This window comes from Sparus aurata, chromosome 5, assembly GCF_900880675.1.
Source record: "Sparus aurata chromosome 5, fSpaAur1.1, whole genome shotgun sequence".
In the NCBI taxonomy this organism is placed as follows: Eukaryota; Metazoa; Chordata; class Actinopteri; order Spariformes; family Sparidae; genus Sparus; species Sparus aurata.
The window spans coordinates 19,599,559-19,613,080 of NC_044191.1; the positions used below are offsets into that span (position 1 = coordinate 19,599,559).

The 13,522-nt window shown below is 38.8% G+C and overlaps 2 protein-coding genes across 2 annotated transcripts in view; both read right to left on the reverse strand.

The window, feature by feature from the left end:
• Positions 1-1,068, reverse strand: part of ypel1 (yippee-like 1) — a 29,689-nt gene extending 28,621 nt beyond the window's left edge. Inside the window, exon 1 of the mRNA XM_030418154.1 lies at positions 391-1,068. The gene's annotated coding sequence lies outside the window, so the exon portion shown is untranslated. The remainder of the gene's footprint in view (positions 1-390) is intronic.
• A 6,396-nt stretch (positions 1,069-7,464) lies between these two features.
• The window catches only part of mapk1 (mitogen-activated protein kinase 1), a 29,678-nt gene continuing 23,620 nt past the window's right edge, over positions 7,465-13,522 (reverse strand). The window contains exons 3-9 of the mRNA XM_030416637.1: positions 11,688-11,877; positions 11,005-11,121; positions 10,679-10,793; positions 9,958-10,089; positions 9,569-9,678; positions 9,333-9,461; positions 7,465-8,097 (exon numbers count right to left, since the gene is read on the reverse strand). Of these exons, the coding sequence (XP_030272497.1) occupies positions 9,345-9,461; positions 9,569-9,678; positions 9,958-10,089; positions 10,679-10,793; positions 11,005-11,121; positions 11,688-11,877 (781 nt within the window). The 3' untranslated portion in view covers positions 7,465-8,097; positions 9,333-9,344. The remainder of the gene's footprint in view (positions 8,098-9,332; positions 9,462-9,568; positions 9,679-9,957; positions 10,090-10,678; positions 10,794-11,004; positions 11,122-11,687; positions 11,878-13,522) is intronic.

Consider the following 13,522-nt stretch of genomic DNA (forward strand, 5'->3'; position numbering starts at 1 on the left):
TAATGTAAGCAGGCCTGCACACATAAAATAAAAAAAAATAATTAAAAAAAAAACCACCACATAGGTAGATCACTTTAAGTTCCTATGCATATATTATAAGATAGTTGGTGGAATATGTAAGTGTTTTTCGCGCATCGTTCAGTGGCACTGCACGCATCCGTCAGCGCTCCACACAGGAGCCTGTAATCCTGTGATGAATCAAAGCAGGGTATAAAAATAGAAAAACAAAACTATAAATCCCCTCGGTGCAACAGGGAAACACACATAAAACACCGTCGAGTGTCACAAACTACGCCACGAAGACGCACACTTCCACAGTCTCTCCCAGTGACTGATGGACACAAAGGCAACAAAGCTTGTCCTCCAGCAGGTCACTGGATCTCCACTCACCCCAAAAACACCTCGCCTTCCCCCCATCGGAAACCAAAACAACCCGGTGACGAGGCTGCCTCTCCGCTGGAGCTGGAGTCTGGATGATGGCAGGGAGAGAAAAAGAAACATCAAGACACCTTCACCGTCCCATAGAGGTAGCAGCAGCAGCAGCAGCAGCAGCTTGTCTAGGTCGGGCCATTAAAAAGTCTCCAAAAAAAACAACATCAAATCTCCTCGGCTGGGATCTTCAGGCAGTCTGCGTGATAACCCGTGAAATCTGCGGGATGTCTCCGTTGGTCCAGGTCGAGTGGAGTCCCATCCGTGAGGCGGGTCAGAGTGTGTGCATGCTGGAGCGGCTCGCAGCTTTTTGAAAGGATGTTTTCACCTCTATATACCTTTAGCTCTCCGACATCAGCGGCAGGACAGGACGAGCTGTCCCGTCTGCGGCCTTATTTATACTGAAATCCTAATTAGCTGTGATGCGCAGCGCCTTTTGAATAATGCACACGACCCGGATCTGTCACAGAACTGTTTAGATGCGTTTAGAGTCTCGTTTGTTGGAAAACCGTGAGCCGATTTAGGTCTGCAACATAAACAAAAAGTGGAGATTAAAAAAGAAAGAAAGAAGAAGAAGCGGTGTTTTATTCCCATATACCCGTGCTGCCTTCAGGAGCTGCTGAAAATAAGGGAATTGGGAAAGGAGCGCAAGGAAAATCAACGTGGAACAACTTCATCGATGCAAGAGGCTTGTTTTTAAAGAGAAACAAGTCGCAGGAATAATAGGTCTGCACTCATTGGCATATGCAGAAACAAACAAGTGTCAAAAAACATTCATCGAAATATGTTCATAAACTTGAAAATAAAAATGAAAACATAGCCTGGAGGTTTGAAAAAGAATAAAATCTCAACACGAGCCACAACTTACTTCTGAAGCCTTCGTCCACATCTGGCTCGGTTTTCATTAGGATGTTTTAGATGTTATCACGTTGTTTTTGTGGGTTATCAACATGTAAGAAACACACAGAAAACAGCCACCCCACAGTTTGTTTTCTAAATTGCTCAAATTTTCAGGGGTGGGAATTAAGGCCAGCTGTGTATTGTATGCTTACAGTAGCTTTGGAAAATCCACATGCATTTTGTCAAAACGTGGTTAACGAGGACTTATTTATTTTCATTGGGAGTAAGGGCAGACATCATGTACGCCGTCAACACTGTTAAGTTAAAAATCTATTTTCTCTTTTAGCTTGTACTTATCACGGAGCTTTAACAGCTTACGAAAAGTTAAGTTGTCTGCTGAATATGGTCAGCTGCTATTTCTGACCAACAAAACTGAAAGTACACGTCTCCGTCTATTAAAAAAAAGTCTTTAATCTGATTTTTAAAGAGGTACTTTAAGGCAGCAGCAGCCTAGCTACACAGCCGGTTCTACAAATAGCGTCCAATCAGCGAGAAGAGGAATCTCCGCATGACCAATCCGTCGCGACAGAGGGCGGGGCTAGAGCCCCACAGCCAATAACACGAGTTCAGACACCGGACGGCGCGCTCGCGTGGCTCAGGGTTGTTTTTGGCTGTGCGCGCCACCGACATAGACGCGTGCCAAAAGCAGAGATGCCTCACGGCGCGCATGCGCGGCCGCATAGCGAGCACGTGGTCACGAAGCGCGAGTAAACAACCCCCCCCCCAAAATCAATACAGTTGATTGATGTGTATACTGGAGTTTTCTGTAGTTTTTATATTATATATTATATATATATTTATATATATTATATATAAATATGTATTATATATATATATATATTATGTATTAAATATATATATATATATATATATATATATATAAATATATATATATATAAATATATATATATATATATATATATATAAATATATATATAAATATATAAATATATATATAAATATATATATAAATATATATAAATATATATATAAATATATATATATATATAAATATATAAATATATATATATATATATATAAATATATATATATAAATATAAATATATATATATATATATATATAGAGAGAGAGAGAGAGAGAGAGAGAAGATAAGTCATTATATATAATGACTTAACTTCAAAGTCCACATATTGTTCAACTTTTTTTTTAATTCCAAGGAGTTATAACGACATCTGATCTTGTTTGTAGGCTGCAAAAGTGAAGGATTGATACATATTTATGAATCAGGCCGCTCACTGGACTAAGAACTGCAGTATGTGTTGTTAGGCAGAACGACAGCGCCCCCTAAAGGGCATCTGCATGAAGTGGCTACAATGCAGTATGAGTGACATGAATCTCCCTGATGTATTTACCCCTCAGCATGTGTTACTCACCTGTCATAACGTGCAATTCTCTGTGAGCCAACATGATGCCGGGGAGTGCAGAGGGACTAAAAACTGAGCTGGTGGCTCTTTATAACTGAATACATGAACTGAGGTATGAAAACAAATTTATTTTTTTATTTTTTTACATACTGAGATTGACAAAGAAACTGTCCTCACTGTGGATTGATCACATCATTGCCGATATAGTACATGCACTGATATGGATCCAGCGCATTGAATTGGTGTATCACTATCATAAACTTACCGTGAAGAGACATTCAGCGGAGATTATAAAGAATATATATACACTTGTTGGCTTTTTGCTAAATGGTTCTGAAGATCGATACCACTCTGACATCTATATGGTAAAAATAATGCTGCATACAATGCGTAAGAGGTAGAAGAGTTGATATTCATATTTTAGCCATTTGCCTATGCTTGCAGTCTTTCTGCTAAACTAACAGGCTGTCACCTCATATTTGGCATACAGACCTGAGAAGTGGTATCAATCTAATTATTCCTGTCAGTTTAGAATATAAACTGCAAAGTGAAAAGTGGCAAGCAATGATGGCCACACTATAACATTTTCGGGTAATACAACATTTTTATTAAGAATATTCATTCTTCTCATTAAACACATTTAATCGTATACTGTGCTGCTCCAAGAAACTCATATTTTGCAGTTCTGTATGTAATGACAGATGCCGACAGTGTTGAAAGAAGTCGTCTCTAATGCTTCAGAAATCTGTCGTGTTTTTTTCTTGAACCCTGGCTTACAAAGAGACTTCACAGAGATGTTAATGAAGGTACAGTGTTTTTTAATGAACGTCTATTGAAATGCCATGGCAGAGTTGCAAAAAAAAAAAAAGAAAAACAAACATTAAAAAACAGATTTTTTTTTTCAAAGTGGCAGTCAGTCTTTAATAATAGCAAGGAAATGCTTCGTTCAAGTCAAATCCTTCACACGACAGCAAAATAAAACTGACCAATCAATTCAAACAATTTCTATGGCAGGTCAAACAGGAACCTTTAAAATACAACCAAGGATCTTCATTTATTTTTTTTTTTCTCTTCTTTCAGAAATGTTAACTACACAATTAAAGGTTTATACTGATCAAAACATACAGAGTGAAGTAGTTCCACTGGAGACAACTCAAACAAGATTAGTGTCCGATAGAAACATAACATTCATTTTACAATAAAAATATCTGCACAAAAACATCAAAAAAGAGAAAAAAAATAGGCTCAAGGAAAAAGGGTAACGCAAAAAATATAAATGTTTGCTTTTAATCTTTTCAATACAGTCACAAATTACACAGCTGTGGCAACAAATCTTTTTAAAATTTACATAACTGAAAGATAAGGATACCGACCCGTGATCCCGCCCCACCCCCAGACTTGATTGTGTTCATTTTTAAGAGCGTATACTGCGATTACAACGGATTCCCGACTGAACATAAGCTGCACATCAATCTTGGATATCAAGACTATCAAAAAAGGCACAAACAGACAGGTTGCACAAAGATCTCAGCAGAAGCTTCTTTTTTTTATACAACTAATCCCAGTAAGGTTTCCTGTGCCCATAATGTTCCAACTACCCCCCCCCCCAAAAAAAAGACTATCTACAGGTAAGTCAAGTCCCAGCAGGCACCTCGGATTACAAGTCCCATCCCAACTACTGGAGAAGCAAGTGCATTTAATAGTCGCGTGACAGACGGGTGTGTACAGGGGTTGTGAGGAGTACTAGGACAGACGAGTCTTTACCCCATGTTAAACGTCTGCTCGAGTGAAATTGTGTGCAAAAACTGTTATTTCTGCATTGGAGTTTTGGTCATAAACCTTCGCTTTGAAATGTCAATGAACCAACAAAACCAGTTTTCTGAATGTGTGCAAAGGGAATTCCAAATCTTTTTTTTTTTCCATGAACAAATTTTTATGACTTTTTTCTGGTAACGCTTGTCTTTTACAGGGCCATTATCTCCTAATATTTCTCTAAAAGTTTCCTGTTTAGAACTGTGTAATTTTGCAGTAATAATAATGAACACAGAAACAACATTTTGGACTCTTAAATTGGGTTAAATGTGTTGAAGGACAGCACCATTTATAGATATAAAATACACATTTCTGCATTAGAATGTCTTTTCCAGTAGTGTACTTAGATTGTCCAAAATGTTTTGTACAATGTTCACACCTGAAGAAATCTTATATTTAAGGTAACATTAACTCATCATCTCTCCGTTTTGGACAGTTGGTGAGATGAAAAAAGGCTATCTAAGAGGATCTGGGAACTTTTCTTTTGTTTTAGACTGAACGATCAATCATAAAAATAATTAAACAACATGTGGAATTAATAGTTTGTTGTTGCTCTATTGAACATTGCGTATAAATCCACCAGTATTAAGTACCAAATAACATAGTTCTTTCCAGAAAACTTCATAGGAATGTGAAGAATTTACAGACCCAGAAAATAACTAGAATAAATCATAAACACACATTTGTCATCTTATGTTAGCAGGTTAGCTAGCTCACTTGGATGATTAAGGATTAATCTGAAGTCTTCAAGCTCAACTTAACATCTGAAAGTCTTGTTGTTGAAGATCTCCAGTGGTTTAACTTCTAATGTGGCTGCTCTGACGTAGAAGTGTACTCCAGGGTGTGTCCACACACTGTGACATCACTGTTGGGTGCATTCAGAGGTGCAACAGACTGACTGATTATGGCTTGAGTGCATTTCAGCAGAGCATTTAGCGTCCTCCTCTCTTAGCTCCGACTTTTTTACGCTCGTTGTCAGTCGAACATTTACTAGCCAGAAGAAAAGACAAACACAAAGTTAAACTGTGGTTCTTAGGCTCTGTCCACTGTGATGTAATTCGACCAGAGCAGTCCCGCCCTCACAGAAATGTTGACATGTATGCTAATGTAGAGTTGGGTTTAGCTTTGTTCATCTTCTGATTGAAACACAAAATTCATGAGTTTACAGCTCGCCCAATACTTTAGTCACAGACTACATGCATCGTTGTCGTCACTGGAACAAATTAATAAAATCAGCCGAAGTAGCTCGATAGTTCCGAAATTGTCTTATTGCGGATTTAAATCTCTAATTTCCTAATTTAAGTGCCAGCGGAGAGATTCTTGAGGAATCCATTCAGGTAGATTTTGTCTTTAATCTACTTTGAGATTCTTTAGTGTCGTAAAGAATACTACTTTGTTTCATTCATTAGGTCATTCACATATTGCCAAATGAGCTTTTCTTTTACGAAGTTTCAGTTCTGTAACCACCAAAAAAAGGCTAGGTGTACCATGAAACTGAATGCATTTGAGGTCCACTTGTAAACAAACTTAAATGACAGCCATTAGATGCTGCAGTGATACTGAAATGAAGTGAGACGGTTGGTTGATAAAGCCTCAGTGCTTCTGGCTTATTTGTTTTTTCCACATATATAATCTTTAAAGTCATAATTCCTTTCGTTTGAGATACATTTCTTAAAATTCAACAGTCTTTAATCAGCAGTTACTGACAAGAAGTGAAAATATGGTACTTATACTGCAGTTGTCAGCTTGTACTGGCAATGCCAACTGTTATCAACGTGAAAATGTGCAATTTAAAGCAAAACAATAAAAACGAAAACTTTCCGAAGGATGACGTGTAAAACATGATATTTTACATTTGAGTATTATTTCAACTGTTTCACACCTGGATCCCACTTCTCAGGTTCAGGAAACATCATGTTTGGTGTTTTTTGTGATATAAATACAGAAATATGGTTATTGTCCTTGCAACCACAACAAGACTTCTCAGCATGCAGATGGAGTGCGGCTAAAAAGAGGAGATCGAAATGTGTACAAAGAGAGTGCTGAAGCAAAAGAAAGAAACAGGACAAAAAGCACCATGTGATTGGGAAGTGTGACATACCACAAAAGGTGGAACAGAAAGAGCCTGGGCGCTCTCCCGTCGGATCTGCCCGGCCTGTGTGGCACTTAACATAGTCGTCTTTGTATACAGAGCTTATAACAGTCATGCAAAGGGCACAGTATTATTCTAACAAGGCGAGAGAGAGATTGACAGAGACTGAAAAAGGGGAAAGGGAAACACGAAAACGGGACAAATAGGGAGGCACGACAACACTTCCTCCAGACCAAACAGGTTCTGTGTGATAAGGGAATTCTTGTCCTGATGCAATTAATTTTTCCCAATATGAAAAACATCATTCTGTACATACAGACTTGTATGAAATAAACAGACTTTTCCTTTAGGTTCTCATGGCTAAGGCAGAAATTGATGGTGAAACCTTTCAAAGCACCTGAAACAACCTGACATCTTACTGAAGCCAATGAGACATGTAAATGGGCATTGTTTTTGTTTTCAGGAAAGAGGTTCTAAATTTCGATTCACCTTCTATCATCACCCCTCCCATTAAAATATCTTAAGAGTCTTAGGTAGGTGTGTGTGTATATATATATATATATATATATATATATATATATATATATATATATATATATATATATATATATATATATATATATATATATATATATATATATATATATATATATATATATATATATATATATATATATATATATATATATATATATATATATATATGTGTCCCCTAAGGATTAAAATACAAGGTCTTTGTTAAAATATTGATCCTCAACACCAAGTAATGGCTTGTGGCCCACAAAGTCTCTGGCCAATAATGTGATTTCATTGCATAAATCAGTTGATTTAATTCAGGTTCTCTCCCCCCCCCCCCCCAACAGAGATAATAGAGAGAAAAAAGATAAAGATAGAGATCAAGGTATCCCTTATAACAGTGCGACAAAGGTTAGAAAATTCAAAAGACCTTCTGTATGATGGATGATTCGTATAAGTAATCTACCGTCATCTGTGCAATGTAGGCAGAGTTATGACCACGAGTGCTGCACCAAAACACAACAGCTAGTCTGTCACTGTCATTCAGCTTGAAATAAAAAGGTCTTGAAAGGGAATAGCCAGAGCAAAACGCCTTTTGAGACACACAAAGAATGTGTTTGTCTTGGCTTAAAAACACAAAATCACCCCCAAACTGTAAGCTGTGACGTGACCCCCTGACCCTCCCTAACATCAGAGAAAGCAAAAGAGAGCGAGCGAGAGAGAGAGAAATGAGAAATAGAAAGTGAAAGAGATGATGATTGATTGACTGATTGATTGACTGATTGATTGATTCCTGATGCCATTCCTGAGCAAAGTGGACTTGACGAGTGAGACCCAAGGAATCCAGGTGATGTGGACAACAGGAGAGGAAAATAAAACGCAGAAATAAAAAAAACCATCACAGCAACAGTGTGGAGGCGGGTAGGAGCAGTGGCAACGCAGAAGCCAGTTCACAGAGTCATCTGGGGGGAGAAGAAACAGTGACATTTGTTTTCCTCTTTACATAATTAGCTAACAGATACACATCATCTGTATCACTCTGATGCTTATAATTACTACAACAGCTACAGTTATTTCACCTATAGCTATGATGCATAAATTAAATCGCATTTAGTAAAAAGATCATGTTGACTATAAACAGACTACACTGTGGTTGCATGACTTAAACGTCACCATCTCTAAGGTTCTTACTGCACAATCACAATAATAATTTATTATATTAGGTGCCTAAAGTAAGTTGTGACAACACATTTTAACTGTTGCTGCTGCAGAGAGAGCAGCGATGTGCTTTCAGCTGCTCTAATTTAGGACATGTCACACTCTGTTCCTTTTCAGTACACTCATGTTACGCATCAAAATGCTGCAGAGAGGAAACACAGCAATTACGTTTTCCAACACAAAGTGGATGATAGGCTATAAAATGTATCCCTGATAATTATTATCACAGCAAGAGGCCTGTGAAGGAGCAGCTGGTGGTTGGCAGAGATCAGGGGAGAAAAGACACCACATCTGAGGAATGCCATTAGTATGGGAAATGATCACGTTATCTCCTCTTGCACGATTCCATTTTAGTTTTTTTTTAATTAATAAAAGAGGCACAAGTATACTGACATTCTGTCCTTGCATTCGGCAAAAATAAGTGTTAGATACCAGTCTTGCCTCCAGAGACCAAGATACACCCTATATCTGAACATGAAGCACAAAATGTAAGACCATTTAAGAATTTGCTTTGGACGCAAACTAAGAGCAGTATAGCAGAATTATGCTTGGTGAAGTGCCAGTTCAGATCGAAGGCGTTTAGAGTGGTTTTATCCTGGTGAAGAACCTCTAATGCACACTGTACAAAAGCAAAATTTAAAGCTATATTATAGTGTACTCTGTGAGGTCTTTACTTCAACTCTTGAGCAGTGAGCCGTTAAATTTAGCACGAATGAATCAGCACACTCACTCACAGTTTAAAGCAGCTTTCACGACCGACACTCAACTGTACCGCATTTTCAAAACAGCGGAGGCGGGAACATCTGACTGCGATGAGGATCACCCTGAACTTTTTCACCATGAAAAGTTGGTTGTTTCAAGATTTCAATGCAGCTGTTGGTAATATCGTTTTGTACCTGTACTTCTAAACACGTCTCTCTCTGCATTTATGTTGCTGTTCTTTGAAGTTCTACGCTGGACTTCAGTGACGTGGACTTACCTATGTGAAATGTTAGGACCTAAAGGCACGCTGGAAACGTGCAGTTTCATCAAAGATGAGCTCCTTCAGTGTCTCTTTGGGTAGGTCATCCAGCTCCATGTCAAACTTGAATGGGGCCTCAGCAACAGGCTACATGACAAAGCAGAGAGGATATGTTGATGTAACAAAGCAGCTAATGCTAGTGCACCAGCCTGTTCACCAGTCTGACGCAGAACAGCCTATGAAGAATGTCTCACCTCATCTGTTGGGTCGTAATATTGCTCCAGGTAGGGGTGCGCCAGGGCCGCCTCCACCTCGATCCTCTTGTGAGGGTTAAAGGTCAACATCTTGTCCAACAGGTCCAGAGCTGCAGCACAAGGATGAGAACATTTAACAGGGCAAAGAAGGCGTTAATTAAGGATTGTAAAACAACAGTGAGCTAGCTTGTCCACTAGAGGGTACCATCACACCCTACATGCTTTTTGGATTATTTACAGGTAGAAAACTATGAGACTCAGTTTTGGACTTGTCACATTTTGCAAGACTTTACTAGTTCAGAAATTAAAATTGAGAGCTTTTCTTCACTTATTAGTCCCTATGTTTTGTCCCTGAGCCAACTGTGCCTCTAACAAAAGGATATTCTGACCTTTGGGATCAGCGTTGGGGAAAAGGCGGTTCCACGGCACTTTGCAGCGCAAAGGAAGTGACAAAAGATAGTTCCTGGCCTTGACGTTGATGATGCAGTTGAGATCCTCCTGAGAGGGAGAACCGAGGATCCCTGAGGAAAAGATTATAAAGACGAATAACTCTCCGATTCTATGTATGACTGTTAGCGAGTGCACGACTACATGAAATGCACTACTACTTCACACAGCCCCTGCTTCAAGTTTTCAGTCAGGTGGGGGGTTTCTTGAGAAAAATAACAATAGTGTGAACCAACAACAATATGACAGAAAGGAGAGTTAACATGTAGTCTAACACCAAGACACAAAAAATGTGATCTGATAAATGCATATTGACAGCTACAGCATCTACGGACCTTGCAACAGAAATGGTCCTCATGACTCTGAAACTCAGAGCTCACAGGTGTCCTTAACCACTCTGTAAGGACACTCCTACACATAGTTCAAAAGCCTGCAACTTCCCTCCAGTCAGTTCGAACTGAAGAAGCCTCTTGGTTGAAAGGGTGAAACATCTTCAAGAAACTGAAACAAGTCTAGTTACCTACAATACAGCACTTAGAATTGCTGTGACCTGGATGGCTGAGAACCTTCATCACGCATTTTCACATGAAAATGCTGACCACTTGCTGAGATCAGTAATTGTCTTAACCACAATATTATAGCAGCAAGAAAGACAATCATTACCCAATATGTGGTTAAGCTGATCCAAGTAGTGCTTCCCTGGAAAAATTGGTCTGTTGGACAACATCTCAGCCAGGATGCAACCCACTGACCAGATGTCTATGGACTTGGTATAGCCCTGAGAATGAGGGGCACAAAGACACAGTCACGAATCCAGTATATCTCAAGTCGATGTGATATAATTTCCTGCAAGGCAATAACTTAACAGTAAGCACTCTCAAAATAAAAGAACACTTAAGTGGAAAAAAAAATCCACAAAAGTATTTAAATCATCCTTTTATCCCTGACAGCATTCATATCAACACTTCACAGCAGGTAAGGACACTCACCTTGGAGTTGAGCATGATCTCAGGTGCTCGGTACCAACGAGTGGCTACATACTCCGTTAGGAAGCCAGTGTGATCGTGGTCAGGATCAGCCACGCGAGCCAAACCAAAATCACAGATCTGCAGAAAGAGGAGTGACCAGACAAAGAAAGACTGCAGAATCAGAATCAAGTGTTGGATACTAGAATTGCCACCTTGCAGTTTTCTGCCTTCACACCAAGTTGCTTTTCCTAAGCAATAGCGTTAAATAATGGAAACATTTTGCAGAATATTATGATGTCACAATGAAGCTGACTTTTGACGTTTTAGATATACAATGTTATAACTTTATCATTATATCCTATTAGACCTTTGGGTCAGATTTATCATAATTACATAAATTGTTGCCAAAAATGTGTTTCATGAGGTCAGTGACTTTGGAGCTCCAGAATGATGAATATATTCATCGTTAACGGCTGTCACCATAGAGATGTTCAACTATTGTCAGACTAGACAGTATGCCAGTGTTTCCACCAGCTTTACCTTCATTGGACACTAAAATTAAGCTTAAAAGTATGAAAAATTTAGATATAAGAGACCACACTGATGAAAATTTTAATTTAGTGAGAAAATTTTGTGAAAATAATAACCCATAATGAAATATGAAACAAAATGTTGTAGTGTTAAAGTTCACTTAAAGACACTACCTTGAGATCACAGGTGGTGTTAAGCAGGAGGTTGGAAGGCTTCAGGTCGCGATGCAGGACGTTGGCAGAGTGGATGTACTTGAGCCCTCGTAGGATCTGGTAGAGGAAGTAGCAGATATGGTCGTTGCTCAGGTGTTGAGTCTTCAGGAGCTTGTACAGGTCTGTCTCCATGAGATCCTGCACAATATATCTGCACAGTGCCACGTTAAAGAAACTTCTACTGTAATATTATGTTTCGATGCTCATAATATAAACACACTCTTAAACATACATATATTTGTCCAGTCCACGAGTCATTGCCCTCCGCAAAACAAAGAGGCCACAAAAACAGGTATATTACATGCTGTCTGATTTCAATTTGGCTCACTTCATCGCAAATAAGACATGTGGCCTCTCTTATCCCACCAAATATTCGCAGCAGATGTTTGTGAACAACACTCACTGTTTTAATTAGCAATATCCCCAGATTCACTTAACAAATTGTGCAATTTCGAGAGCTGTTGCATTAAGGGCAAATTAAAGAACTAACAAAACTACTTTGGCAAAATCATTCACGCTTACATGTAAATTACATGCTATGTATTATGGGGTTTCTTTCCTCTGTTGGTCGCAGCATTAATGTACCAGCCTGTCAGTTTCGAAGTCCAACTGTCACTGTCTACAACAAAGGCGTAACTATTTGGTTCTTCTTGTTACGTTTGCAAATAAAGACATTTCTTTCTTTGTGGAAAAACATTGAGTCCATTTGTCCAATATATCTATATGTTTATTTGCATATCAAGCAAGCAAGTGAAATACCTAAAACTCTCTGACCAACTGGATTTTAGTTGTACCAGTATGTGTGATTTTTTTCTTTCCTTCATTCAAGCTGCTGTAGCCTACCCCATAAGTACAACAAAGTCATAATACATAATTTTCCATTCATCTTTACTACCCAGCAATAGTATTCAAACTATATCCAAGTTTTACAGGGACAGTTAAAATGGATTTTGTTGGCATTGCAGAAAACCAAAAACCTTGCCTCATTAAGCTGTTATCTTGATTTTGGTGTTACAGCAGGACGGCAGAAAGATAGTCAGACTGCTGACATGACTTGTATTTTCGGTCAACTGCGTAATGCTGTCAAATCCCTGAGGTGTCAGGGTGGTTAAATGAGCTGAATATAACATACTGAAGCCGTCTTCATCCCTGTGGGCCTACATCACTTGGTGAAAGAAAGGCAATTTCTGCATAGGACAGATATTTTATCTGGAAGAGTTTATTGTTTGTTGTTTTGGTGAATGCTCATGTTAACTGGCAAGCAGAAAATACTGAGTGTGACTGACTTAAACCCACGGCTAATCAGCTCAGAGTGTGTTAAACTACACACTGCATTATTAAACAGTAACTATGGACTCGACCAGTTTGCTACTGTTGCTGCTGGGCTACAATGAATGGCCACTCTGCCAAATATATAGTGACAGGTGGCTATTATGTAATATAATATAACTGAACCCCCCCTCTTCAACAACAAACGCTGGAGTGCAAGAGCGGCTTCACTGTTAACACAAAGAAGTAATTTTAAATGTCATAAACCATAAAAGCAGGAAAAAGCATATTAATACAGTTAAAGCCCAACCTGAAGCAACAAAAAATGTATTAGAACCAAGTGTAAACCTACACTGTCAACACCCACTGGTATGCCGGCCACTGTTTTCACGCTTGGAGTTTTGCATTACGGCCTTCACCATTGTGTTTTTTTTTGGAGCCCTCAGTGACCATATTTGAATGAGAGGGTGGACCTACAGAGGATTTCCTGATTGGATCTAACTGAGAAATCGAGGACACGATGTGGT